Genomic DNA, 26,635 nt, shown 5'->3' on the forward strand with positions numbered 1-26,635 from the left:
CGCTCTCTTTTTGCTTCTTATTGTAAATTTCATGTTCTAAAAAAAATCTGCTAACAATGCTTATTTAAATCTGCAAACTGAAACAGATGTTCATTCTTTATTTTTACTTTAAACTAAAATTAAGAAAACCTTTTTAGGCAGCTGCCACATCCAGCCTCTGGTGGTATAGCTTTAGACTAGCCCCCCTCACACTCTTGTTGAGTAAGAAACTGTTAAGAAGCCTGTGCTTGTCTAACACCCTGTTCTTCTAAGATGCTCTACATAGCACAGAAAAAGACTGATCTTTCAAAATATCTCTTCACTTTGAATTCATACATCATTGCTTAGAAAATTCTAGAACAAGATCTTGACACTATTTCAAGGCAAAACTTGCTGCTAACATTAATGGTGAAGGATGAAGAAACAGTATTTTTACTAACAACCTGACAAACACATTTCCAAAAGAAATAGAAATGCCATTTCCTAGTCTGTCTTATTTAGCCCTGATTCATTGTGGATGTGTTCTTTGAAAACATATTATGTAGATTACTTTTGTCCTAAAAATCAAGTGAAAATAGTGGATAATAAACTTGTGGCATGAATTATGAAGTAGATTTTTACAATCAATGCTTAAAAACATTCTGCAGTAGAAATTCTTTCCCTAAGTCACATTCTGAATGTTTACATGTATTTCTAAATACAAATACTTTAACAAATATCTCAGGAAGCCTTGCTGCTTCAGGCACCTTCTGAATGCTGACACACAAACCAATATGGCTGGGGTTTTCTTCTTTTTTTCCCATTTTCATGATGTTAAAAAAAAAAAAAAAGAGTAAATAATCAAAACTCATGCATATTTTGATCTAGATGTATCTTGCAGATGTTTAGTGCATTATACGGAATCAAAACTGTATTTCCAGACATGAAAGAAAATTCTGTCCTGATGTGCTGAGGGATGACCATTCAGAACCATAGTCTTAATGAACAGAATATATCCACATTCATCAAAAGTTTAGAACATATATCTACATTTATGCAAAAAGTTGCTAAAGCAACTTTTTTCTTATCCTTGGAGACAGTTTAGGATAGAAAAAAGATTTAAGTAACTTTCAAGGAGCAAGGTGGCAGCAGGTTAAAAACACAGTGAGAAGGAGTAAGGCATTTGTTCTTAAATGGTGTAACTTCTGAGGCATCCTGCAAACATGGGTGCCCTCCTGAACCTGTTGCATTTTGTATAACGGAATGTGTCACTGACATGTAGTCATGATCACTGGAATCAAGCCCTTTATCCTACTAGCTCATCCATAGTTAAGCACCAGATACTTCCCCATGGATCAGTCTCCACAAAGCCCTACAGATTTTCACCATGGGCTCACTCTTGAAGGAGTACTGATGTTTGTTGTGTGAACAGCACAGTGGAGGCTGCCAGGGAAGCATGGCCAAACTGGTACTGAGAAGAGGAGGCGACACTGTGGCAGACATACAGCATGAGGACAAATGTGCAAAGACACGGCCTACCTCTGTGCTCAGTTGTGGAGAGCGGTTGCTACTTCATTTCCATGGGCACCCAGCCACTGCTCACCCTCAAGTAGAGCTTATCTTGGCCTTTGTTTTCTTGTGGCTACATCTTTGATCAATACCACTTTAAACCAGGTTTTCTCTGCGGGTATCCTTATTGCTACATACACACACAGTTATTTCTATACTCTCTAGCACACAGGGAATACAGCTCTGGGCACTATTCTTATTGCATATACATAATCTTACTGTTCCAGGAAAGAAATTAGCACTAATACCTGACATCTATTGCTACAGATTTACTACAAATCATCCTAATAGATCTGTCTTGTAACAATGTCACAACTCAATTTATATCTAGTCCAAGGGCTATTTGGACATTGTGATGCTCTGACACAGTGCATGACTTACTCCTGTTACTCATACAATGCTGTCACTGTGCAGTTCAGCCCACATGCTATCTTCCCTGCAGGACTTTCTGTCTTTTTATCCCTCTCACTGACAACAGGTTATAGGTGTTTTTCAGAGCTTTTCAGTGTTGCTCATAGATCAGGCATAAGGAAGACTCTATATATCCCACCATGAGTGATCTTTTAAGATATAGCTTACCAAGACCTAAGCAGTAACTGCAATACTCCTTCCACATTTTTCTTTTGTTTAGAGTTGCCCTGACACAGTTGTGTGTCTCACTTGGGATCCCTCAGGAGCCAGATTAAATAGAAGTGGACATACATCAGACATACAAAATAAAAGTGTGGAGATGGCCATACAATATTAAAAAAAAAAAGGAAATAAACTCATAGATAAAATTATGCATCCTGAAAGCTCATTCTTTTCTTGTTTGTCTTTTTTTCCTCTGGTTTCTGTCTCAAGAGCATGATTAAGAGAAATAGGGAAGTGAATGTCAGAGTTTTCAAGCAGAGAATTACACCTCTGTGGATTGAAACAAAATCCGTATCACCCATGGGGAAGAGGAAGAAGAGAGAAAATATCTATGCTCTGGCAGTAACATAAACATGATTTTGAAAACATTACCCAGGACAGCCATGTACTTACTGTTTTGGCCTAGATAATTTACCTACTGTGTACTTCCCCAGAGAGTTATTGCACTGGCTTCTACCCATATGCCTTTGGTAAAGTGCACTGGCTTGGAATGAAACAATTTTGCTTCCAGTATAATCTCTTTGACTCCAGAAGCTGTCCTACAGCAAGCTAGCATGAATTTTCTGACATAACCACCGAAGTCAAACTACAATCACAGCACCATAGGAGAAAGTTTGACAACAGGTATTACAAAATTGGCAGGAGATGCAACGTAAAAGCGTATTTTACAAATACTTTTCACATCACCACTATGACTGCCATTCTTGTGGGACTGCACCTGCAGTGCTGCATCCAGCTCTGGGGACCCCAGCATAAGACCTGGACCTCTTGGAGAAAGTCCAGAGGAGGGGCATAGTGATGATCCAAGGTTTGGAGCATCTCTCCTCCTTATGAGGACAGGCTGAGAGATTTGGGTTTGTACAGCCTGGAGAAGACTCTGTGGAGACCTTATAGCACCTTTCAGTCAGTACCTAATGGAACCTGAAGGCTGGAAAGGAACTTTTTAAAATGGCATGTAGTGACAGGACATGGGGTGATGGCTTTAAGCTGAAAGAGGGTATACTTAGATTAGATAGTAGGAAGAAATTCTGTACTGTAAGGGTGGTGAGCTGCTCTAACAGGTTGCCCAGAGTAGTCGTGGATGCCCAATCCCTGTAAGTGTTCAAGGCCAGACTGAATGGATCTTTGAGCAACCTGGTTGGGGGGTGATGGAACCAGATGATTTTTAAGGTATCTTCCAAACCAAACCATTCTGATTCTATGATCAGAGCTGTTCACCCAGAGGGATAAACTAAATTGCTGATGGATTTTTCAAAGAGTACAGGATTATTCATGTACAGCTAATGACTTCAAATTTAAGTTAACTGAGTATTACTCTGCCATGGATGGACTGAGATGAAAGATGTGTCTCCCAGTAACTATCATCTTTACCATAAAGTCTGTGGCTACCAACACTATTTTTCACCAAAAATTTCCTCAGTCCAGCTCTAAAATTAACTATCTTACTGCTTTTATGATCAGACCACCAAAACAGATGTTAATTGCTGTTTTGCCGATAAACAAACAGCTTTTATCTGCAGGATTTCCTTCTAGTAAGTACTTTTCCCAGAATAAGAAGGCCAAATAATTTTAAGAAAGTGCTTAAAACCTCCTCCGGAATTGTTAATATTTCTCCAGAGAGTGACTGTTCTGGAAAAACATATTATTTCATAAATAAAATCTCTGTAAAGCAACAAGCAAATTCAGAGTTGCAGCAAGCATTGTGCTGCAGAGCTATGCAATTTGCAGGGCTAATGGTTACCAGTCTAACTTTAACACTGAGGATAAGTACAGGTAATTGTGTGACATAATTATTGCTGAAGAATCTGCTGCCTGGGCAACTTATTGCCTTCTCTATGCCTGGTGCAATGGGAAACATTTGGAAAAACTCTCACAGCTTCATAGTTAAGCTTAAAAACAATAAAGCTTTTCATTTTTGAAGTTGTGACAATACTTCCAAATTTTATTTAGGCCAATTTCAGAAATCTGAGCTGTGGCACAAACTCGAGTCTTTAATTAATGTAGGCTTAATATTTTTATTCTAGTGGCAATTAATTTTAGCGTGTACATTTCACCTTTTGGATCAGTGGCTCTTTGTATTTTGGGTAATTCTAATTCATAATTTCTAGTTTTTTCATTACATAGTGACAGAAGAGAGCAAGGTAAATTCTTTCATACCTACCTACCTTTTTCTAACTTGCAATGTAAAAACTATAGTCAAGTTATTTTATTTCACATCCTGTTGTTTTATTTAGGGTTTCCTCAGCTGCAAGTCAAATTTTGGAAAGCTAGTAAATTATAAGAATGGCTTTGCCCTTTCCCTGCATCCCTCTCTGGCAACTCCCAAACCTGTTTTTTTTTAATGAGTCAGTTCAAGATAGCCATTTATCTTATGAAAGGCTCAGAAAAGAGCCTTCCAGGCTTTCTTTTTTCCAGTTGTTGTCTGTTTTGCTTTAAAGGGAAATAAAACCTTATGTAGGAAAAAAATACTTTATTTTTCCAAAAGATGTCTGACAGATTGCAACAAGAACAAAGTACAGCAAAAAAATGACTCACACGGCCTGCAGTAGTTAACAAAACACTAAGCAAATATCAGACCTTTGTCAAAGTCCTTTTTGGGTCCAATATACATTCTTCATACTACAGAGGTAATGCCCACTTTACAGTGGCATCAGATAAAGTTCGTAAAACCATTATAACACAGTCACTAGTATCTGCTCTATGTACCAGCTTTTGACACAGTTTTATTTTCCTCCAGACGCACAAAGTATAGTCTGGAGTCAAATATAAATTTCTTCCCTTGTGTCAGGACTTCCGCCTTAACTTTAAACAGGTTTGCCTGGAATCTACCAAAAGCCTTTCATGGGTAAATATTTATTTAGTAGAAACTTTTTTGTATCTATCAATCCAAGTAGTGCCCATACAGCACTATCAGAACTTTAAAAAGGGAGCAGATACACAGAATATGATGGTGTAACAGAATACATTTTTCTCCCTCAAAGCCTACAGTTATTTTTGCTACTTTTCACAACTAATTGTGAACCACATGTATAGCATGCCAAACAAACCTAAAAAGGATGTAGGTGGTAAGTCAAAAGCTGTCATGGAGGGTGCCCATCTCCCATGCCCATCTTTGCAAAAGAGGCTAAAATAAGTCAGTATAGGTTGTGATCTCTTCTGCAATATTCTAACACTAGGAAAAATAACAGACAGATATTTTATTCTTCCTGTGAAACTGCAACCCTGAGATGAGCTCAGCTGGTTAAAGCATGGTGCTAATAATGCTAAGATCATGGGTTTGATCCCACTATAGGCCATTCACTTAAGAGTTGGACTCAATGAACCTTCTGGGTCCTTTCCAACTCAGACTATTTTGTGATTCTGTGAATTTAGTAAATGTAAACAGGAGTGGAGCATCTGCCAAATTCTACACACACGCAATGTATAAACAAAGAATTACTGTCATACCTTTACTTTTATTTTCATGCCAATATTATCTCCACAATTACCTAAAGAATCTAATATTTCCGTTGTGATCACTTGTTTTGAAATGCAAAGCTTGTTTTGATCAATTTTTTTTCCCTCTCTATCTAAACCTTTCAGAAGAAGCTACAAATGAAATCAGTAAATACATTAAACCAGAGCACTCACCTCATTAAGGCTTGAGAGCACAGTGACATGAGGCACTTGTGTCCCATTCAGTGGAATACAGTGCAAAGAGTCCCAAGTCAGCTCAGACTCCAGAGAGCCATTCCAAGCAGCACAGAATACTGGCATTGCATTTATAAATAGCACAGATCTAAATAGTCTGAAATCAGCTTTATTGTTTACATGCAGTGAGCTTGGGTACCCCCGCACTGGAATCATCACAGGTCTCCCTATGCCAGAATAAGTAGACACAGGTAGATTTTATTAGATCTTTGGAGCATTTTCTGTCTTTCTTGAAGTCTGTAGATGTTTTTTATCTTATAGTTTTACTGAGGTTGCAGAATCCAATGCCAACACACGTCATTAAGACTTTCTCCCCCCCCACGTGCTCTTCCTCAGGGGTCTTTGTTTCAATTTTAAACATGATCTGGAAGAAGCTTCTTAGGTGTCGCAGAAACTCAATTCTGAGGGAGAGAAAATGACACAGTTTAAGAAAAAAAACAGAAAGCCTTTTAGCATTATGTACTAACACAGATTCCAGCAATAAGCATGGTGAATGAAATGCAAAAATATTGCTTAGTTCAATTGGAGAAACAAGGCTACAAGCTCCAAACACTCTACTCACATGTGTTGTAGAAGTGGCTAGTGACCCCTACTGAAACCTCTGCACTCTGTATAAGCAGAGAGAGGAATGGCTGGTAATACAGCAAGACAAAATGGTGAGGGAAGAACAAAGAAAGGAGAGAAATGTACCCGGGCAAGGTCATTTACTCCTGATGCTGACTCTTCATCAGGGCTATGTGAACCCCATGCCAACCTGTGACTCTCCTCCTTTCCCCTGCCAAATGTTTAAAGCAGAAACAAAACTTAAACAGGGATAGCCAAAAGGCTGGGTGCATACTTTAGGAGAGATCCTAAAGCATATGTTTGATTTGTATTACTAACTTCTCCACTTCTTAGTTAAATGTTTCATTAGAATTATATTCAGACTCAGAATTCTTCCTGTTTTCTCATTTTCAGAAAAAAAAATTCCTTTCATCATTTCAGAAAGAAAGGCACAAAGAAACTAAACAATCACACTGATCCTAAACAAACACTGACTGGAGGGTGAGTAACACAAAAAACTATAAAAAAAGAACAAATCCAAAAACAGCCAAGAAAACATTTTTACTGGCTTCTCCAAAAGAGGGAACAAGCAATTACACCAAAAGATTACAGAAGAAAATTTGTAATTGCTCCAGACAGAAGTTTGGACTCTTCCAGTCATGGCCACAAGCAAGTCTGCAGTTCTGAACAAAGATTTAATCTCCTCCAGCAATTGGTATGTGCTTTTCTTAATTTAAAGAAAGAGAATGTGGACATCCAGTTCACACATTGGCTTGTCTGCTCTACATGCTGAAAGCATAATTGCAAGCTAATCACACATATATCATTATAACAAATCAAGAGAAAGTACCCACAAAATGGGAAGCAGGAGACCAAAAGCATAGGCCTGTCTGCACTATGACATCATGCGACCTCTGAAAGCCTCCTGGCAGCTCCTATTCACAGAAATTGTGAAGAAGTACAATGGAAATTGCAGGAGCAAAATTGCTTTATACACTTCAGCTGGGCATGCTGCTGCTCCTGCAATCGGATATATGCACAGGAAGAGAGGAAAATGGCAGGACCCAGAAAAAGAGAGGATGCTTTACCTATACTGGTGTGTGCTTCGGATGATCTGACATCTCTGGGGCAATCTGCTGAATTCCTCTGCAGGGTGAATGTGGGAACATTGCTCCCAATGCTATGTATACTTTCTACTGCACCTTCTGGACAGATAACTTGCCTCAGCACAGACACCAGCTCTCTCACTTCTCAAACGGATTAACAGTTGAAAGGAATAACTGAAAAATGCCTTTTCTTCCATGCCTCCCCAATTGCAAGGTTTCTGGTTGCAGCTGTAATAGGCAAATGGGCATATGCTGGCGTAATTGCTTCAATAAAGCTGACAGGCAACAAACTCTGTATCAGCCTTCTCCTTAGCTGGGTCATCTCACAGGGCTCTGGCAGTGTGACAAGAAAGCAGCCAAGCCCAAAACAGCAGGAGTGGAATGCTGAACTGCAAGGAGGGCACAGAATAAACTGTACAAATCCTAGAGGCAGTGTGGAGCCAGAGACTCAGAGAATAATCCTTAACAGTGATCAGCAAACTCTGCAACATGTTTGTGGGATCAGTTCAGTCCATACCTCTCTTTGCCCATAGCTGGGCTACCCTGCATCTCTGCCTCTTCTCCCTTTTGAATAAAGGCAAAGTGAGAAAAGTATCAGCCCCCATGTACATTGGAGTGCAAGCGAAGGGGAGGCTGCCTGGGGACATCAGGGGAGAATGTAGAACCAGCAAAAGGCCAGCTTTGTCTTGTAGCAGTAGAAGCACAAGTGGTATGAGCCCTGAAAATAGGAGAGAAAGAGGCGGGAAGGTAGGGGTATGTGACGGAAGGCAAGTCTGTATTAGCTCTGAGGTTGGTCTGGGTCACCGGTGAGCACCTCAAATAATAGTGCAGGCTGCACCAACCACACAGGCACAGGCTGGAGGAATGAGAGAGGGGGTGAAAAGTACAAAGAAGGTTTATTTTGCTGAAAATTTACGCTGTGTGTTCAGGCAAGAACAAGGCAGAGCTGAACACTGCTCCTTAGGTGCACAGACAGCTACATGAGCCACACTGGAGGTCTTACAGCCAACAACAACAAGTGTAAAAAGCCTGTTTATCTAAGTCCTGTCTTTTCCCCAAAGCCTGCTAAGGATTACCAAAAAGTACACAAGAACTTCATGTATTGGGCAAAGCAACCAACTAACAGACCAATGTGAGAGAAGACCTGTGCACCAGCAGTGCATTCTTGGCTCAGTTGCCCTGGGGCCTGCACAGGGCTTTGCCTGGCAGCACTGGCAGCCCCAGCACTGCTCTCCTGAGTCCTACCAGAGACCTTCCAAGGCGGACACAGATTGAGGAACTGAGGGTGGGCACCCCCAGTCAGAGAAACAACTAAAACCATCAGCTTGGCTGGGCAGAGGCACCCTAACCCCACCTCTTAAAACTCCTAAACCCTTCCAAAGCCAAAGATTGGGACACTCAGGCTTTCCTGTTGCTGTCCTTCCCATAACCCTGGCTCATGCTGATCCACGTGCATGCAGACAGGTCTGTCCTGCCAGACTGACCTCTGTGAGTTAGTGGCTTGGCCAGCACCCTGCATACAGTTTTAAGCCCAGCTTGACAGAAAGGCACTCACTTCTGTGAAATATGGATGCTAAGGAAGGGGTAATGCAGATAGCTGCTGGTCATACAGACTGGTAGCCCCAATGCCACTCAGGACAGCCCTGCTCATGGTGTTGCCTGCCCTTCCACCTCCCATCCTTAGTTGAGGCAACAGATGCATCCCATGAAAATACAAAGATCTCAAAGAAATTCCCTCATTCTGATGGGATACTCCAAAGCACTTTGTCCCTGGTGTTCTCAGCAGCCAACTGAACTGTCACATTCATCCTATATTATGCTGGACAGGGAAGCCAATCTAGCATAACACAGCTTTTAAATAGCTTCAGATTCTGTAGGATGTAAGTGCTAAATGCAGAGATGTCACAGCTCTGAGAGAGAAAAGAAGAGGCAAGGATGGGGAATATGACCGTACTGCAATTTACTTCATGAGGTTGTGTATCAAATGAGTTGCTTGGGAGCCAAATATACCAGTCCTTTATAAGCAGCCCTAGTTGAGGGCATGTGGGTGCTGCATAAAAAGCTGCATTCTATCTGAACAGATCCTCATGGGACTGATGAGTCACAGATTCTCATGGAATGGCAGATTTTATGACCTGCTGCTTCAATATGTGTACTCTTGACCTTTATCCCTGCTGCATACACCTAGCTTGGGAGACGTGACAACACACCAACTTGAACTCTGCCTGCTTACAAAATAAACTAGTGCATTTGCTTGATTTTCACAGAACAAAAAAAGGGTAAAAAAATTTTAAAATACTCACAATGATGAGTGAGTGGATTGTCTCATATGCTTAACTGTGCACTTCAAACACTAATATCTAGTCTTCCAAAACCTTTCACATGAATACTTACTTTACAGGGGATTACTTCCCCTCTGTGCAATGGGACACTTCCCTGTCTTCCCCTCAAAATCTGATGAATGTTGTTTCCAAGGTACCAGGAGTTGAGAAGAGCAGTTAGGTAATTTTTAGCTCTCATGTGATGGCACCACCATTCTTCAGTTATCACAGTACTGTACCTTTCACGTATACAGCACCGGTACCATGATAACCGAAAAAGGACAGTTCATACTCTTATTATTTGATGCCATTGTCAGATAAACAAACCTCCCTTCATTTGATTAAAGAATAACTGCTCAGTCTCTAGAAATAACTGTGATCTAGTAAATCACTTGCAAGTCTGATAAATTAAATTTTTGATAATGGTTGCTGTTTCCCTAACCATTTTCTCATAGAACTCAATTTGGCCACTGCTGTGAAAGGTAATAAAAAGTCTTTTTATAAATACAATAAAGACTAAAGGAGGGCCAAGGAAAATCTCCATGCTTTACTGGACGCGGAGAGGAACATTGTCATCACGGATGAAGAAAAGGCTGAGATCCTAATGTCTTCTTTGCTGCAGTCTTTAACAGTAAGACTGTTATCTTCAGGGCAACCAGCCCCCTGAGCTGGGGTACAGGGAGCAGAATAGATCTCCTGTACCCCAGGAGGATCTAGTTAGTGGCTGGCTGTACAGCTTAGACACTCACATGTCTATGGGGCAGGATGGTATTCATTCAAGGGTACTGAGGGAGCTGGCAGAAGCGCTCACCAGCTGCCCTCCATTATGTAGCATCAGTCCTGGCTAAATGAGCAGGTCCCAGAGGACTGAAGGTGGGCCAGTGTGGTGCTTATATCAGAAGAGTCAGAAGGAGGACCCAGGGAACTATAGTAACAGCTCATGGCTTGGATGGGTGCCCTCTTCACTGGGTATGTCTGTATGGCTGGGACCAGATAGTGGGGGTGGATGGAGTTACATCCAGCTGGTGGCCAGTCACCTGTGGTGTTCCCCAGGGCTCAGTACTGGGGCCAGTTCTTCATCAATGACCTGTACGACGGGATTGAGTGCCCCCTCAGTCAGTTTGCAGATGACACCAAGATGGGTGGTAGTGTTGACCTGCTGGAGGGTAGGAGGGCTCTGCAGAGGGATCTGGACAGGCTGGATCATGGGCTGAGGTCAATTGTGTGAGGTTCAACAAGGCCCGGTGCCAGGTCCTGCCCTTGGGTCACAACAACCCCAGGCAATGCCACAGGCTGGGGCAGAGTGGCTGCAAAGCTGCCCACAGGAAAAGGACCTGGGGGTGCTGGTGATGATGCCTTTTCCTGGTCTTAAAATCAAGAGTCATACACTGTTAGAAGTGGAAAAGGGATTTTACCTTTATTTTAAGGATCCTTAGGTGCACATGTCCAGGTCATATACATCAAGATGCACCCTGCCCCAGTCTGCCCCCAAAGATCGGGTATAACATTATATTAGCATATCTATCAAAGATTCCCCAATGAGAGGCTCAAGTGAGCCCCCCTCCCCAAGGAGCCTTCCCCTGGATGGTTCTATCTTGGTATACAGAATGTGTTCTGGAAAGGACCTTGGGGTCTGGGGCACACTGATCCCTAGCTACGAAGCTTCTAAAATGTTTAGTCTCTTAGCTCGACAAACAAGTCCAAGAATGTAGGCAAAAAGCACTAGGAATATAGAAGTTGTAAAAAGGTATAACAGGGATATAAAAGAAAAGGCAGAAATCTTCATGGCATCAGTGACAGCAGCTGAACATGAGCCAGGGTGTGCCCAGGTGGCCAAGAAGGCCAATGGCATCCTGACAGCAACAGTGTGGCCAGCAGGACCAGGGCAGGGATTGTTCCCCTGTACTCGGCACTGGTGAAGCCACATTTGAATCCTGTGGTCAGTTCTGGGCCACTCTAAGAAAGACATGGAGGTGCTGGAGCGCATCCAGAGAAGGGCAATGGAGCTGGTGAAGGGTCTAGAGAGTAAGTCCCGTGAGAGCAGCTGAAGGAGCTGGGCGTGTTTAGCCTGAAGAAAAGGAGGCTCAGAGGAGACCTTACTGCTCTCTACAACTCCCTGAAAGGAGGGTGTACCCACGTGGGGCTCAGTCTCTTCTCCTAGGCAACAAGTGACAGGATTAGAGGAATTCGCCTCAAGCTGCACCAGGGAAGGTTCAGATTGGACATCAGGAAGAGCTTTGTCACTGCAAGGGTTGTTAAGAATTGAAATGGGCCACCCATGGTGGTAGTGGAGTCACAATCTGCAAAGTGTTAAAGGAACAACCAGACCTAGCACTGTGGTCTAGTTGAGAAATAGTATTCAGTCAAAAGTTGGACTTGATGACCTTGGACATCTCTTCCAGCCTTGATGATTCTGTGATTCTGTAACCTGTGTTTACAACTAGCAATATAAGAAATTTATTTCTTTCTATCCTCTGAACATCTAACAGCTGCAGACAAATCTTTAGTAAAAACTGAGACTGAAGGACCTGCTGCCTTGATAAAACCTTGAAATAGCACATAGCTCCATGAACTGAAGTCTTAAGCTGTTTCATAGGAAAAATCACAGCTTTAGAGTTTGACTAGCCCTTTGAAATACGACATTTAATGAGACAGCTACAGACAGAGTACTAGGGAAAACATAGTGGTGTATACTAGGCACCAAAAAGCAAACTGATGTACACATACATTCCAGGTCAAGAACCATCAATAAATCCTGTCTCTGCAATTCTCAGAAACAGGAATAATATAGAACAGTAAGGGACTCATCTAACACGTAGAAACAAACTCGAGGCAACTTACACCACTTGTCTCATTTGAAGTCAGGTACAAGTTGTTCTATTTGTAACCACAGGCAAAGTCTTCCATATATAAAAATAGCTGTGTGCAACAAAACTAGTGAATTAAAACACGACTGTGTAATTTAACTGAACAAAACAACTTACGTATATGGAGATAGAGGTCCCAACAGGACTTTGGAAACATCCCGCTGTCCAAGGGTCATAAGGAGCAGAGCAAGGCTCTGATTTGTTGAATCTACACAGCCTCCCTGCAAACCAAAATGTTTTAATAATTAATCTCTGTACAAACCAGAAATTTAGATGAGAGGAGAGTAACAAAGGCAAAATATACACTTAAAAGGCTGAAATACCACTCCCAATTTTTAAGGGCCAAGAAGATAAAAATCTAGATTTTTTAACAATGACAAATTCATTTCACATGGCTGGCTGGGAAAGGAACAGAACTAAAACAAAACCCAGTAAGAAGGTCACATTAAACATCCCTCCTAACCTGTTTTAACATCCCATAGTGTAGACACTGAAGAATTTCTTTGCAGTAAATTGAAAAGAGGTATTAGCTCTAGTTTGTATGCCTTTGAAGATACCATGAATTCCAGCATTTTATGATAATGATAGTTACCTTTGGACAAATAGTTCAGTGTTAGCAGGTGCAAACAAGCAAGTTAAAAGTTATTTAGCACTTATCCACAAAAACACTTGCTGCTAACTTTTGTGGGTTTACATTTGTAAAACATTTGCCCTCCATAATTAAAATGGAAGATTTTTTTTATTGCTAAGTGAGCGAGCCATACATAAAATTAAGTAGAACTACACATACTCCTATTTGACTGTAGTAAGTCATATATGCAAGGTAAACTGTACTGTATGTGGAAGGTGTTTACTATGATGCATACATTAATTGGAACCGGAAGACTAGAACTAGAAATGAGAATTGTTTACAAAGCTGGAATATAAATTTAAAGGGATACTTCCAGTCAAGACTGCTGTAGAGAGAATTTACCAACTACTGCTATGCAAAACCACTGAAAACAGAAAAAATATCTGATTATATTGGACTGTCCTTATATTCATACTGATCCACAGGCACATGAAATTTATGAACAGTTTTCTGCTGCATCAGGCCTAATGCTAAGTCCTCTGAATAGGGTCTCTGAAGAGAATGAAACTAAAACCTCATCTTTCTAAAACCAAGTTCTGTAATGAGGTAATCTGACAGTTACCTTTGTCGACAAGGAAGGTAACCTATCATAATTTCAAGAGAAAACACTAGCCAAAAAGTCAATAAATTTTGCACTAGATAGATTAAGAAAATCAGTCAATGTGACAACCTCGGCACATTTACTCAGTGAGAGGCAGAAAGGAGAACCTTTCCAAGGGGAGATACTGAAGATTTAATTTTCGAGATGGCCTTGCTTCTGTGTGACAAGCCTCAGCTCCATTCTTCTGAAAAAGTCTCTGCATTTCATACAACTAACTACACCACAGCGAAATAAGTAGCTTTATAACATTCACTACCATGACACAACTCCAAAACATGCTCTTACAGCAGTACTTGGCCTTTTAACTGTGTGAACTTGCCATATCAAAGTGAAGTTCACGTACTCAACGTAATGCCTTCTATGGGACCGATAAAAATTGTGCTTTATCTTGAGTGAACAGGGTATCTGCAGAATTTGCTGGTGCAATCTAGAGCCACAGATCTCACCAGTTGTATTTGCCAATGAGAAACATGTACAAGAAGCAGATAAGAGTTTGGTAAGGAGTACTCATGACACCGGACTGTCTGTATTTGTAGTTCAGTTAATAATTCAAAAATGCTCATTATTTGGATGAAAATTTTACATTTTCTGTGCTTGGTTTTTTGTTTCTCTACAGCTAAAGACATTATAAAATGTTTTTGTAATCAAATTTATACAAAAGCTTCAGTCAGCATGGAGACAAACATGTCCTAAGCAATATATCAAAACACAATGCATCCACCATGTCCTACATGCAGCAAGAGCTCTCTTGCTGCAGCGAGTCAGTCATCCCCAGTACTGCTGTGCAGTAGCAATCTGTTATCCCCATTTGTGGTGGTGCACTCCCCCCTGTCCCCTTGGGCCACTCTACGATCTCCTCAGGAATTCTCATTAGACATTGACCTTGATTAATGGCTCCTGGGCAGTTAAGCTCATCTTGAGCTTATGAGAAACAGTCTGTTCCTAGGAACTTCTGCCTAACAAACTGCTGCTTTCTAATGAACAGCCTTGGAACATTATTTTTGTCTAAATCATAGCCCAGGTGGAACAATACTATTGTTACTGTACCTTTTGAGGAAAATTTCAGTAACAACTGACCCAGATTGCGGCCAGGATGGAGAGAGAAGGCTAAAGCCAAGCATCTCACAACCCTTTAGGCAGCAGTACTAAGTGAGGGTCCTTGAGTTCTCCTGGACCACAGCAGGCTGCACCAGCACCTCCCTCTAAGTGGTACGGCTCTTGAAGCTCAACAACCCCCAAGTCTCCAAATCTTGGAGGACAATCACCAAAAGCTGTTGACAGGGCCTGGGCTGATACACTCAACCCTCAAAGCTTAACCCTTCACCTGTTGACAGGTACAGAGGCATCTGACCTAAATATTTTACTAAACTTGAGGGGAATTTTTATCCTTTTCATATACTTCTTTGTGTCTATGTCTGTGCATGTATGAATTGATCTTAGTACATTACAGCAAGTGTGGTATGAACGTTGCCATCTCTTAATTTACAACTAAGTTACTACTGTGCTTATAGTAAATCTTACTGAATCATTTTGTAAATGTTAGTCACAGAATCACAGAATGTTAAAGACTGGAAGGGATCACAACAGATCAGCTGGTCCAACCTCCCTGCTCAAGCAGGATCACCCCAGGGTACATGGCACAGGATTGCATCCAGACAGTTCTTGAATATCTCCAGTGAGGGAGACTCCACAGCCTCTCTGGGCAATCTGTTCCAGTGTGCAATCACCTGCACTGTAAAGGATATGTAAAAATATCTTCCTCATATACAGGTGGAACTTCCTGTACATTCGTTTCTGTCCATTGCCTCTGGCCCTATTGCCTGGCACCACCAAGAAGAGCTTGGATCCATCTTCCTGGCATCCTCCCTTTAGATATATTGGAAAGATCCCCTGTCAGTCATCTCTTCTCAATGCCAAACAGGCCCAGTTCTCTTGGCCTTTTGTCATAAGAGAGATGCTCCAGTTCTTTAATCATCTTTGTCATCCTCCTCTGGACTTGCTCCAGGAGCTCCATGTCTCTCTTGTCCTGAGGAGCCCAGAACTGGGCACAAATCTCCAGATGTGGCCTCCCCAGGGCTGAGTAGAGGGGCAGGATCACCTCCCTCAACCTCCTGGCAATGCTCTTCCTAATGCCCTCCAGGATACCACTGGCTTTCTTGGCCACCAGGACATGCAGAGCTGGCTCATGGACAGCTTGTTGTCCATCAGGATCCACAGAGCTGCTCCCCAGCAGGCCAGCTCCTAGCCTCTGCTGGTGCCCAGGGTTATTCTCCCCCACATGCAGGACTCTGCACTTGCCTTTGTTGCATTTCAGAAGGTTCTTCTCTGTCCGTCTCTCCACCCTGTCAAGGCCCTTCTGAAGGTCTGCACAGCCCTCTGGGGTATCGGCCACTCCTCCCAGCTTTGTGTCATCAGTGAACTCGCTGAGGAGGCATTTGTACAAAGGCAGCATTCACTAACTCTGCTCCCTCTGTGTCCTGTGTTAACACAGTCCCCCTCCCTTTTAGTATCAGGCCCATATTATCCTTCTATCTTTTGTTATTGATTTATTTGAAAAAGCCCTTCTTGTTGTCCTTGACATTCTTTGCCAGTCTTAATTCCAGGTGGACCTTGGCTTTCCTTGTCTCATTTCTACTTACTCTGACAACCTCTCTATATTCATGTCAAGTGACCTGACCCTGCTTACAGCTCCTGTGTATTTCCTGCTTACCCTTGATAATGAGAGGAGTTCTTTATTTATCCATCAGGTCTCTTTTCCCCTTTGCCTGATATCTTGCACATTTGGATGCATTGTTCTTGAGCCTGGAGAAAGTGATCCTTGAATATCAACCAACTCTCTTGCACCCCTCAAGGTCTCTTGGACCCTGTGAGGCTTGTTTCCATGACATTCTCCACGAAGATCTCCCTGAAGAAGCTAAAGTTAGCTCTCCTGAAGTCCATGGTTGTAAACTTACTGCCCTGCTTTCCCCTCATCCTGCTGAGGATGAGGTACTGAATTCCACACTGCACACCTCCAGCAAGGCCTTCCCTGTTTGTTAGTATGAGTTGAGCGGCACACCATTCCCTGTGGGATTCTCCACTGCCTGTGTCAGGAAATTGTCATCAGTGCTTTCCTGGAACCTCCTGGGCTGTTTGTGTTTCACTGTGCTGGTTCTGCAGCAGATGTCAGGGTAGTTAAAGTCCCCCAAAAGAACCAGGGCCTGTGATGTTGAGGCTGCTTCATGGTGCCTGTAGGAGGCCTCATTTGCTTCCTCCTTCTGATCAGGCAGCAAACACCCACAACAGTGTCTCCCTTACTAGTCTGCCCTTTTATCCTGACACATAAGCTCATCATCCAACCCAAGACAGAGCTCAATATGTTCCAGGTGTTGCCTCACACAGGGGACAAGTCCGCCACCCTGTCTTCCTGGACTGTCTCTCCTTTATGACAACATTCCAGTCACATGAACTATCCCACCATGTCTCTGTAATCACAATAAGATCAAAGGCCTGTGACTACATGCAGGTCTCTAGCTCATCTTGTTTGTTCCCCATACTGTGTGCACTGGTGCACATGCACTTTACAGAAGTATTTGATTGTGTCAACATTCCAGTAGTCAATGATTAAATGCTGCTACATCCTTTAGACAAATCGTTGATCAAGTCTGAGGGTACATTTGGCAAGGGGTCCACTTTTGGGACCCAAAGGGAGGATCTCCCTTACTCCTTCTGCAGCATCATCCTTTTCCATCCTTACCCTTTTGCATTCCCGTTCTCTGCATAAATCATTGTCGATTCATTCTAATCCAATTTTTCTTTATGTGCTTCATCTGTATAGTAAGCAATAGTGAACCTTGCCATCAAACTTTGTTGCACGTCAACAAATTTATACAAAAACTTGCTTTTGTTGCTACTTTTGCCAGTGATTTAAGTGATCTAAACCACTCATTTGTAACACCATTCCTACATAGGCAGTTCCTAGACAGTGACATTAAGTGATTACTTGTAATCTAATGACTGAACAGTAACTTCTGCCAAATGAAGGACTTAACACTCAAAAGGAGGCCAAGCCTTTTTCTATCAATCCACCTGCTTACTCAAGAGTGAAAAATTAAACACAACACTCCCAAAAGAAATGGGATGGGCAAAGTCGGAGCCAGAAACATTTGTTCCAAAATAGCTGGCACTCATTATCAATGTAGAACGCAGCTTCTAGACTGTATTAATTCAGTTTATGGCAGTTTCTCCATTATTGTTTACACTGACTACAGAGCCAGATCCAGCTAGTTGTGACAATTAGACATAGATCACTTAAAATCCCACCCATTTTTACATGTTATACAAATACTACAGCTGACATGTACATACAAATATCACAACTCTGTGTATTGGACAACAGTGTTTCAAAAAGGTTTATTCTTCTGAGCTTGAGCCTGTCTTTGATTGAGTGTTAGTTATATTTTGGCATACATGCAATTTCCCCCTTTACCTGTGCGGTACATATTTGCAGGACTCAGTAATTTGTTATGTGTAGGGTAACAAATTATTGCAGAGGGTTTGTATTTAGGTTTTTGGGATTTGGGGTTTTTTTCCAGAATAATGGAGCAGAACCTTACTACACTGAAGTAAGACCATCTTGAAAATTACGCCATCAGTGAAATCCTTCACTCATTTTAGCTCTAGTTCAATAAATCCAACAGCCTTAGCCCTCCTGCCCTTCCAAGATCCCCCAGCAACTCGGCCTTTCTTCATTAAAGAATTCAGCCTCAAACAGGTATACAAACTCCCCTATTTTTCATGATTACAAAGAATATAAAAATTAAATCCTTTTCCAGTTCTTCCAGGCCTTTCCATTCTGCCAATTACTCTCTATATAAAGCTCCCATAAACAATGCCTTTCAAAGACAAGAGTTAAAATCCTTACTGGCCTTCCACAATTAAGCTTCAGAAAGAACTGCATATGGATTTGTAATGACAATGCTAATCAGTCACTCCATTGTCCCCTCTTGCAGAGCCACTGCAATTAAGGCACTGTGCCACTTATCATTAGTCAATTATCTCTGACATCTTTCCATCAACAAATGTGCATCAAAAATGTTCTGCTGATTCCAAGAATCATACAACCTATTTAATTTCCTTTTGAAGGCTTAATAAAAGAACATTTAGCAAGACTCAAATCCTTAGATTTCCTAGGTGGTAAAGTTTACACAATAGCAAGCGCTTTATGAAACATCCCTGGACCCCTTTCAACAGTAATGAACTCCAGCAGATTTAGGTGATCCCAACACCTAAAGGTGATCCCTTTTAAAGAGAATTGTCTCCAGTGCTCTCAGACTGCCCTTGTCTGGTCAACCCTCCCTGGCTCCCACAGCATAGTACCTACTGGCAAAAACACAGATGATGAAATAATCTCATAAAGAGAAGATCTAAACACAAGAAAATAAATTCTCCCTTGAGCCCTGTATTCAACAAGTAGGTTGGCGTAAAAAGACATGGGATATAGAGACTGCCCATTCAGAGCAATCTATTCTTGCTTTCTCAAATTTTTAGTTTCATTAAACATATTATCTAGGCAAACATAAAAAAAATAGTGTATTAAACCTAAACAAACACTGCACACTTTGCAACATGTTTTTATATCCTCTCTGGGTTCAACACTAAATCAAACAGACCTAATAAAAACAAACAAACAAAAAAAACCCCACAAAAAACCAAATGTCCAAAACCCAAACACTCTAAAAAAGCCCATCCCAAAACAAAAAACAAAGTAACCCCCAAAAAATACAAAAGAAAGAAAATGAGAAAGTAACCTTCTCTTTCAACATTCAGGCTGGCACTGTATGACCACATATCATACATAAATTCAAATGTGTATTCTGAAAACTACATAATGAAACCCATCATATTGCCTATGGTAGAGGGAGAGGGGAATTCACTAAATAACGGCTAAGCACTCCAATAGATAACTAGCACAATAGCCAAAAATGCTAGCAAACTAGAATTTTTCCACAGTGAGCTGCTGTAGTGAAGGACAAACAGCCTGTAGTCTGCACTGCATTTTTCAGTCACCCACGCATAAGACACCCACACATAAAAGAGTCTTCCAGGAGCACCAGCAGTATCATAGCAAGCCACAGCTAACAACCCCACTCACTCAGAATCTGATCCTCAAAGACACCGAAACCTGGTAGCCTATTACTTTATGATTCAAAGACTTGCCTGACCCTGCTTCCTCCTCAAATGTTTTTTTCCTGCTGCCTTGAGAGCCTTACTACCCTTTGCAGAATTTGACTCATCATATTGAAATGGCTACAGTACACTAAAGGAGAAAATTACTTGCTTTAGGCCTTTCCAGCCCTCTACATTTCATAAGTTCTCTGACATCTGACTCTATGCAAAGCATAATATCTGGACAAATTCCCCCACTAGTTTTAATCTGTTAAGTGCTGAACTGCTTCCAAAGGGAAAAAAATACCTATTGCTGCTAATAAAAGTATGTGGAAGCTGGATTTTTGATGTCTCTGGACATCTGACTACCTGAAGATATTTTCCAAGACATTTACACGAAGCAACAGATGTACCAAAAGATTTGTACAATTTACCCCTGAAATAAAAACAGCTACGTGACACTACATAATTCCAGAAACAGACGTATGTTTCAGTCACTAGTTGTGACTACAGTCTCCACACATGCTGGACTTTCAAATGCCGGGCGTCTAGATTGTACCCAGAAACCCAGGAAGAAGATTCTGTTGGTGGCATTTCTATGAGATAAGAAACCTGGGCTAGAAAAGTTCTTTAGCAACACAGTGCATATACTGTATAAACAAAGAAAAAATATTAATGGAAGACTGGAAAAAGTGACCAGATGATAATTCAAACAGATGAAGGATTTGCAGCAGGGAAAGGGAAAAATAATATGGGCACAGATGAACAATCTGTCACAGGTATGGATGTGATTTATGAGGCTGAGGGGCATTTTTGTAATTAACTACATTCCCTAAGACAGAATCTCAATAATGGCAGTCTTAATGCTTTGCAAAGTCAGACAGGTTATTACAGTACAGAGTAACTACTTGGTTTTTAAAATAATGAGTAAAATTTGTAGATGACTGCCTCCTAAAGGCCAAACGTATTTTATCAATACTGAAAAACAAGTTATTTTAATATTTGTGGAGATACAAAACAAAGTGGCTGGAAGGTTCTTTATTAAATTAGAAACTCATCAGGGTGCTATCTGCCAAGTCATTTGCAAGACTGAAAGCTGCTCATCTGTAAAATTCTTGCCACATCTGAAAACCATTTTAATTAAGGAAAAAAGCTATGCTGAAGAAAACTGCGATGCACTTAGAATTCCTAAGTAAACACCATCCTCGCTCCCTTCCAACAACCCATTCAGCCAATTCTTCATACAACCAACAATTCTCAGCACGTTTGACTTTGTCATCATCATCACAAAGTGGTCAACATGGAGGCCTGCTGGGTTTTTTCCCCCTTCTGCTCCCTCCTATGTTCTTCTACTCATAATGTCCCATTCCAACCACTAGTTTAGAAGCACTGACTTTTATTACCAATCTATCTTATTTTAAAAATTAGCAGCCCACACAAAGCTAACTGAATTCCATTGCAGACAAAAAGCAACAGAACAAGAATTTCCCAGTCCCATGTTTCAAAATAACACATATTAGACACTGGAAATAACTTACCCCAGTAAGTGATTACACTGTTAAAGGAACCATTCAAAACTGCTTTTTACCTGGATGAAGACACTGGCAGCATCAGATCATTTGTCTGTTTGGATCTGAGCGTGTCTGAGGGTACCACCAAACCACCTATCCCTTTACCAATTTTATCACCTCCTTCCCTTACATCTGTATACGCAAAACACATTGGCCACTTACTCTGTAGACCTCCTCAAGCAGCAGCTTAGCACAATTCTGGCCCAGTTCCTCAGGAAGCACAGCTGCTCCCTGGCCCTGAGGGTTTGAGGCTAGCTCAGCACTGAGAATAGTGCCATTGATGGTTTCTGCAGTAAGGCACATGCCAAAACCTGGTGATCTGAAAGAAAGGGAAAAAGTGCATTTGATTTAAGGATGAAACTGGAGTAATGAGCCAAGAACTTCAAGTCATAAACAGCTCCTCCTATAGGATGACAAACGTCCTGGTTGATAGAATAGATTCACTCTGGAAAAGGAAAATTAACAGCAGTATTTAAAAGTCGAACCCAGTACCACTTGCCACAAAGCCCTCTATGCTGGCTTTTCCTGGGCCAAACTCTTCAAACAGGAAAAACTAAAAAGAAAATAAAAAGCCATCCATCTCAGAAATGCTATTTTTTTTTTTAATAAAGGAGGGTATCTTTCACATTTATTTGTGTTTGATAAACATTTCAAAGGCATCTGGTGTTTCTTCTCTGTGACATTCAAAACCAAAATGACCCTCCTTTAAGTCTTCAGCTCTTTCCCCTCAAACCTCAATATTTAGCAAGATTAGACCAATTAATATCAGGGATACTGGTGTCATACTGGACTCATACTTAAGATGAATGTCACAACACAGTAGCATCAGAAATCCAGCCATGTTGAAATGGATTCAGTTCCTCTTCCCAAGCTGTTGTTTATCCCTCTTCATGAGCTACATGTAGTAAAAATAATGTTGCTGTCCCAATTCATTTGACTTTTTAAATTTTATAAACAGATGAACAAAAAATTGAGACCCCAAAACCACACAGCTCCCAGAAAAATTTTTACAATTCTGATCCTATTAAACAGTCTGGAGCCATTAGTTACAAACCTGGGATATTAAATACGATGAGGGATTGGAAAAGACAAAAAATACTAAAAAAATATTTAACAATTCCTAGGTTTGTAAACTTTTGAATCTAACAAATTTTAAGGTAATATTTCAAAAATCAGAAACAGTGAAAGAAAACATGCATGCCTGCATTTGACCATACAGACAGAATGCAAACAAATGAGTTATCCAGAATCTTTTAACCTCAAGGAAGAATGGCAAGAGGACAACAGAGATGACAGATACCAGCAAAAGTGTCTGAACTGCATCCACCACTTCTGTCTTCTGCCAGAAGTGGAAGTACAGTAAATTAATTTTTCAGTCCTCACTAGTGAGAAGACACTCCTTCAGCCATTCAGCAGAGGACAACCCATACTGCTTTAACACTTCCTTAAGACACCTCAGTCCCATCCTTAATATTACCATTTCCATCAGAAGGTGTACAGTCAGCTTTGAGTGTTGGTTTCCTCAACATACCTTTGATCTTAATCTCTCTTCAAAGCAACAGATTTAAATATGAAGGGAGCTCAATTTGCCTTTAGTGCCAGTAATTATATATTGCATTCCTTGTTTAAGAAAACACACTTCTATCCCTGTTATATAAATAAAACAAATGTATCTAGTGAATCACCCTTTTTTTTCCTTGTGAGAAATATTTATTTCAAGTCAACAAAATCGAAGATTGTGATCTAAAACTCAGTAAAATTAGATCAGGACACCCTAGCAGATGAACAAATGCAGAATTACGTGTCTGTTTCCTGTAAATTCTGAATACTCACTTTCCAGAGCTGACCCCCTTCATATGATCTGTGTAGATATAGATGTCTGGGAGGAATTTATTCAGGATGCCCCTTGCAGATTCCACCATTCTGTTTGCCATCTGTGGTGACACCCGGACAGAGTATCTGCGTTTCTGAGCTAAGAAATCCATTGTGGTCACAGAGAAATTGAAAGCAGAGACTGACAAAAGTGAAGACACCCCAGTGCATTATTTCAGAAAATGTGTTTTATACATCTATTCATGGGCTCTTGTCCATGTTCCTGTACTTAGAGAACCATATGCACATAAGTGCTTTCTACAGTCTTTTCGTTTAAATACACAGTTGTGACAGTGTGTCATAAAGTAAAAGAAGAAACAGGCTGCAAATCTGCACCTCTGGCACAAAATTTGACCTCATTCCTGCTTTCTTTTTGAGTAATCAATGCCAGATCATGTTTAGGACTCCCAATCACAAATTAAATTACATGTTGGCCACTGCTTAAAACAGTTTTGTGTAAGAGATTTCTACCTTCTTCCTAAAATGACAGCAGATTCATGACAGATACCATTCAAAGGCCGCAAGAGAAAAATAAAACCAAAAAGAAACAAACCATCCAAAACTGACTAGATTTGCAGTTGTTTGAAAAAGTGAGGAGTTCACAACAGTATTTTGTGCCCTTATCTTCACGTGGAAGTAAAACCTTCTCCTCTTCCATCTGCAATGGTACTACCAAAGGCAAAGAGACAAAGAACTTTCTTTCGAAACACACCAAAAAGCTCAGTGTGTGCTGCAAGATGTAAACTGAACTAAGATTTAAACTCCCATCCAGTTTCTGCTAAACTATTAACTGCCAAGATGTCACCTATTCAATGCACAACTAAACTACATTTGTTACTACTGAATTTACACACAAGGTACAATTTCTTTTAGTGCCACTACATTATGTGATGGTATTTTAACTTTTTCTTGCTATTGAAAAGATTTTAAATACTGCTAATCAGTTTTAAATTTATTTACTTGCTTACAGATATTTTTGAACAGCAATGTTTTGAACACAGCAGTTTTGAGGCATGGTTCTGAAATCCAGTTGTATGACCCCTCCGTGTAATGTTACCCTGTGTTACCCAGATACATGCTCAGCAACATGGGTGCACTTCTGCGACTTGCAAGTTAGGGGACATTTTTTTAATAAGCAAACTCATTTAAAAGTAGAAAAACTGACTAACAAACAAAAAGGATACGCAGTTCCCCTGATGCGCTTGATTTTTCCAGGGTCTGTGAACTGAACAGGCTGCAAGACTTTTCTCACTGGGCAAGCAAACAGTATCTCTCCACCTCCTTTGGGAGGCATTCCTCTTCGGTTGATCTAGAACAAATAACAGAGGGAAAAAAGCAGGTTATTAAGTAGTATAAATTATGTATCTACACACCCCAAAATTACACCTTTATTTCACATAGTACAATATTAAAAAAAAAATTGCCCTAGGGTATATTACCATGTCCTGCAGCCATAAGGAGGAGGAGGGGTGAAGATCCAGCAGGCAGGAATTGTGCAGCAAGATTGATTTATTTAATAATTTTACAAACTCTTTTATAGACTTTTTTCTTCATAGTCTAGTTGGACAAAGGATCAGCCACCCCTTGGGGGTGATTGGCTAAAGTCCTTTGTCAAAAGTCCATTGTCAATGTATTTTTCTACTATACTATAAACAAGACTTTTCAAGGCTGCAGTTGTTTGGTTGTTTACATAACTCTGTTACCTCTTCTGTGAGAAAGAAAAGTCTCTAACGGGCTTAGAAAATAGCAAGAAAATCCTTGCTAGCAGCATTTTTGTATCCACAATACAAAATGTTTTAAGTAGGGACATTGTAGGGACATTATGTGAATACAGGCAAGAAAACTACATCCTATGGGCAGAAACGGATTTCGCACCAAAACTAAAAGCAGGCGTTGATTTCCTTTTCACTCTCACATATAGTAAGGCATGGCTTCTCAAAAGGAAACAGTGCAAAACCAAACAAAAACATCTTTACTGAAACAACCTTGGCTCGAGACTTGTCTCTATAGCAAATCTGCACCTTGCTGCTGAGGAGACTAGAACTACTCGATCTGAGCTCAGTTGGTTAGAGTATGGTGTTGATAATGCCAAGGTCATGGCTTTGATCCCCATATGGGCCATTCACTTAAGAGTTAGACCTGATGATCCTTACAGGTCCCTTCCAACTCAGAATATTCTGTATGTGAGGGACTAGAACGAAATCATTCCCACTAACAGGTCTGTTTAGCCTGACCCAGTCCCACCATTCCAAACCAAGGGTGGAGCTGAGACATGGGCCAGTGAGTGGGTCTGGGTAAGGAGGCCCACAGCCAGACAGGGCAGGGCTGTGGGGAGCTGGAGGCCAGCCCTGCTGCAGGGTCACAGGAGTAGAGGCTGACAGTGTCAGGACAATGAGACAGGCACTTGGGCTATGGGCAGGGTGGGTGGAAGCACCCCAGCGTGAGGTTTTGCAGAGCAAGGCACCAGCAGGCCCCAGTAGTGCAGCCAGGCCCTTCACACATCTCTCCAATCTAAAAGAAACCTGAACATTGTTTTAGATCCGGATTTACTGGGCCTCTGAAGACTGTAGTCTTTAAGAAAAGCTTCTTTGCTGTATTTTCCAAACTGAAAGCAAACCTCAACTACCCAAATACAGATCCAGCCCTCCTACAGGTGAAATGGTTAACAATTCTATTTTTACTCCCTAGCCCCAAGCATGGGGCAGAATAAACAAGTAGAAATAAAAAGATAATAAATGAACTGAAAAGCAACAAAAAGCAAAAGGTTTCTTAGTTTTCTTTGGAGACTAAGAAAAGTCACTACTTTCTCCTTACCCTCTCTATCACTGTGTGGCTCATAGCCACAACTAATTAATTATCTGTTGTTAGAGACAGAAATCCACAGCAAGCACATAGCCCTGTGAACTACTTCAGGAGTATCATTTCAACACATGCTTGAAAAGAAAGGAGCAAACTGTCTTACCTTGATATCCAGACTTTCACCATCAATTCCAAACTTCTTCAGAAGGGGTAGAGCTGTTGCCTTAAGGACATCAACCTATGGAACACAGAATTTAGTAAACAGACTCTCTATTGGATGTTAGGTTAGTCAGTAATTTTAAAAATTACTAAATTATGAGGTAACTA

The 26,635-nt window shown here is 41.0% G+C and overlaps 1 protein-coding gene across 2 annotated transcripts in view; it reads right to left on the reverse strand.

Moving 5' to 3' along the window:
* Window positions 1-4,615: 4,615 nt before the first annotated feature.
* The window catches only part of RCL1 (RNA terminal phosphate cyclase like 1), a 31,879-nt gene continuing 9,859 nt past the window's right edge, over window positions 4,616-26,635 (reverse strand). The window contains exons 4-9 of one of the 2 annotated variants that reach the window (XM_032096597.1): window positions 26,472-26,546; window positions 24,694-24,818; window positions 23,471-23,596; window positions 21,800-21,956; window positions 12,805-12,908; window positions 4,616-6,251 (exon numbers count right to left, since the gene is read on the reverse strand). In XM_032096597.1, the coding sequence (XP_031952488.1) occupies window positions 6,101-6,251; window positions 12,805-12,908; window positions 21,800-21,956; window positions 23,471-23,596; window positions 24,694-24,818; window positions 26,472-26,546 (738 nt within the window). In that variant the 3' untranslated portion in view covers window positions 4,616-6,100. Of the gene's footprint in view, window positions 6,252-11,949; window positions 11,978-12,804; window positions 12,909-21,799; window positions 21,957-23,470; window positions 23,597-24,693; window positions 24,819-26,471; window positions 26,547-26,635 lie in introns of those variants that run through there. The other variant, XM_032096598.1, reaches the window with a different exon arrangement.

This window comes from Corvus moneduloides, chromosome Z, assembly GCF_009650955.1.
Source record: "Corvus moneduloides isolate bCorMon1 chromosome Z, bCorMon1.pri, whole genome shotgun sequence".
NCBI lineage: Eukaryota > Metazoa > Chordata > Aves > Passeriformes > Corvidae > Corvus > Corvus moneduloides.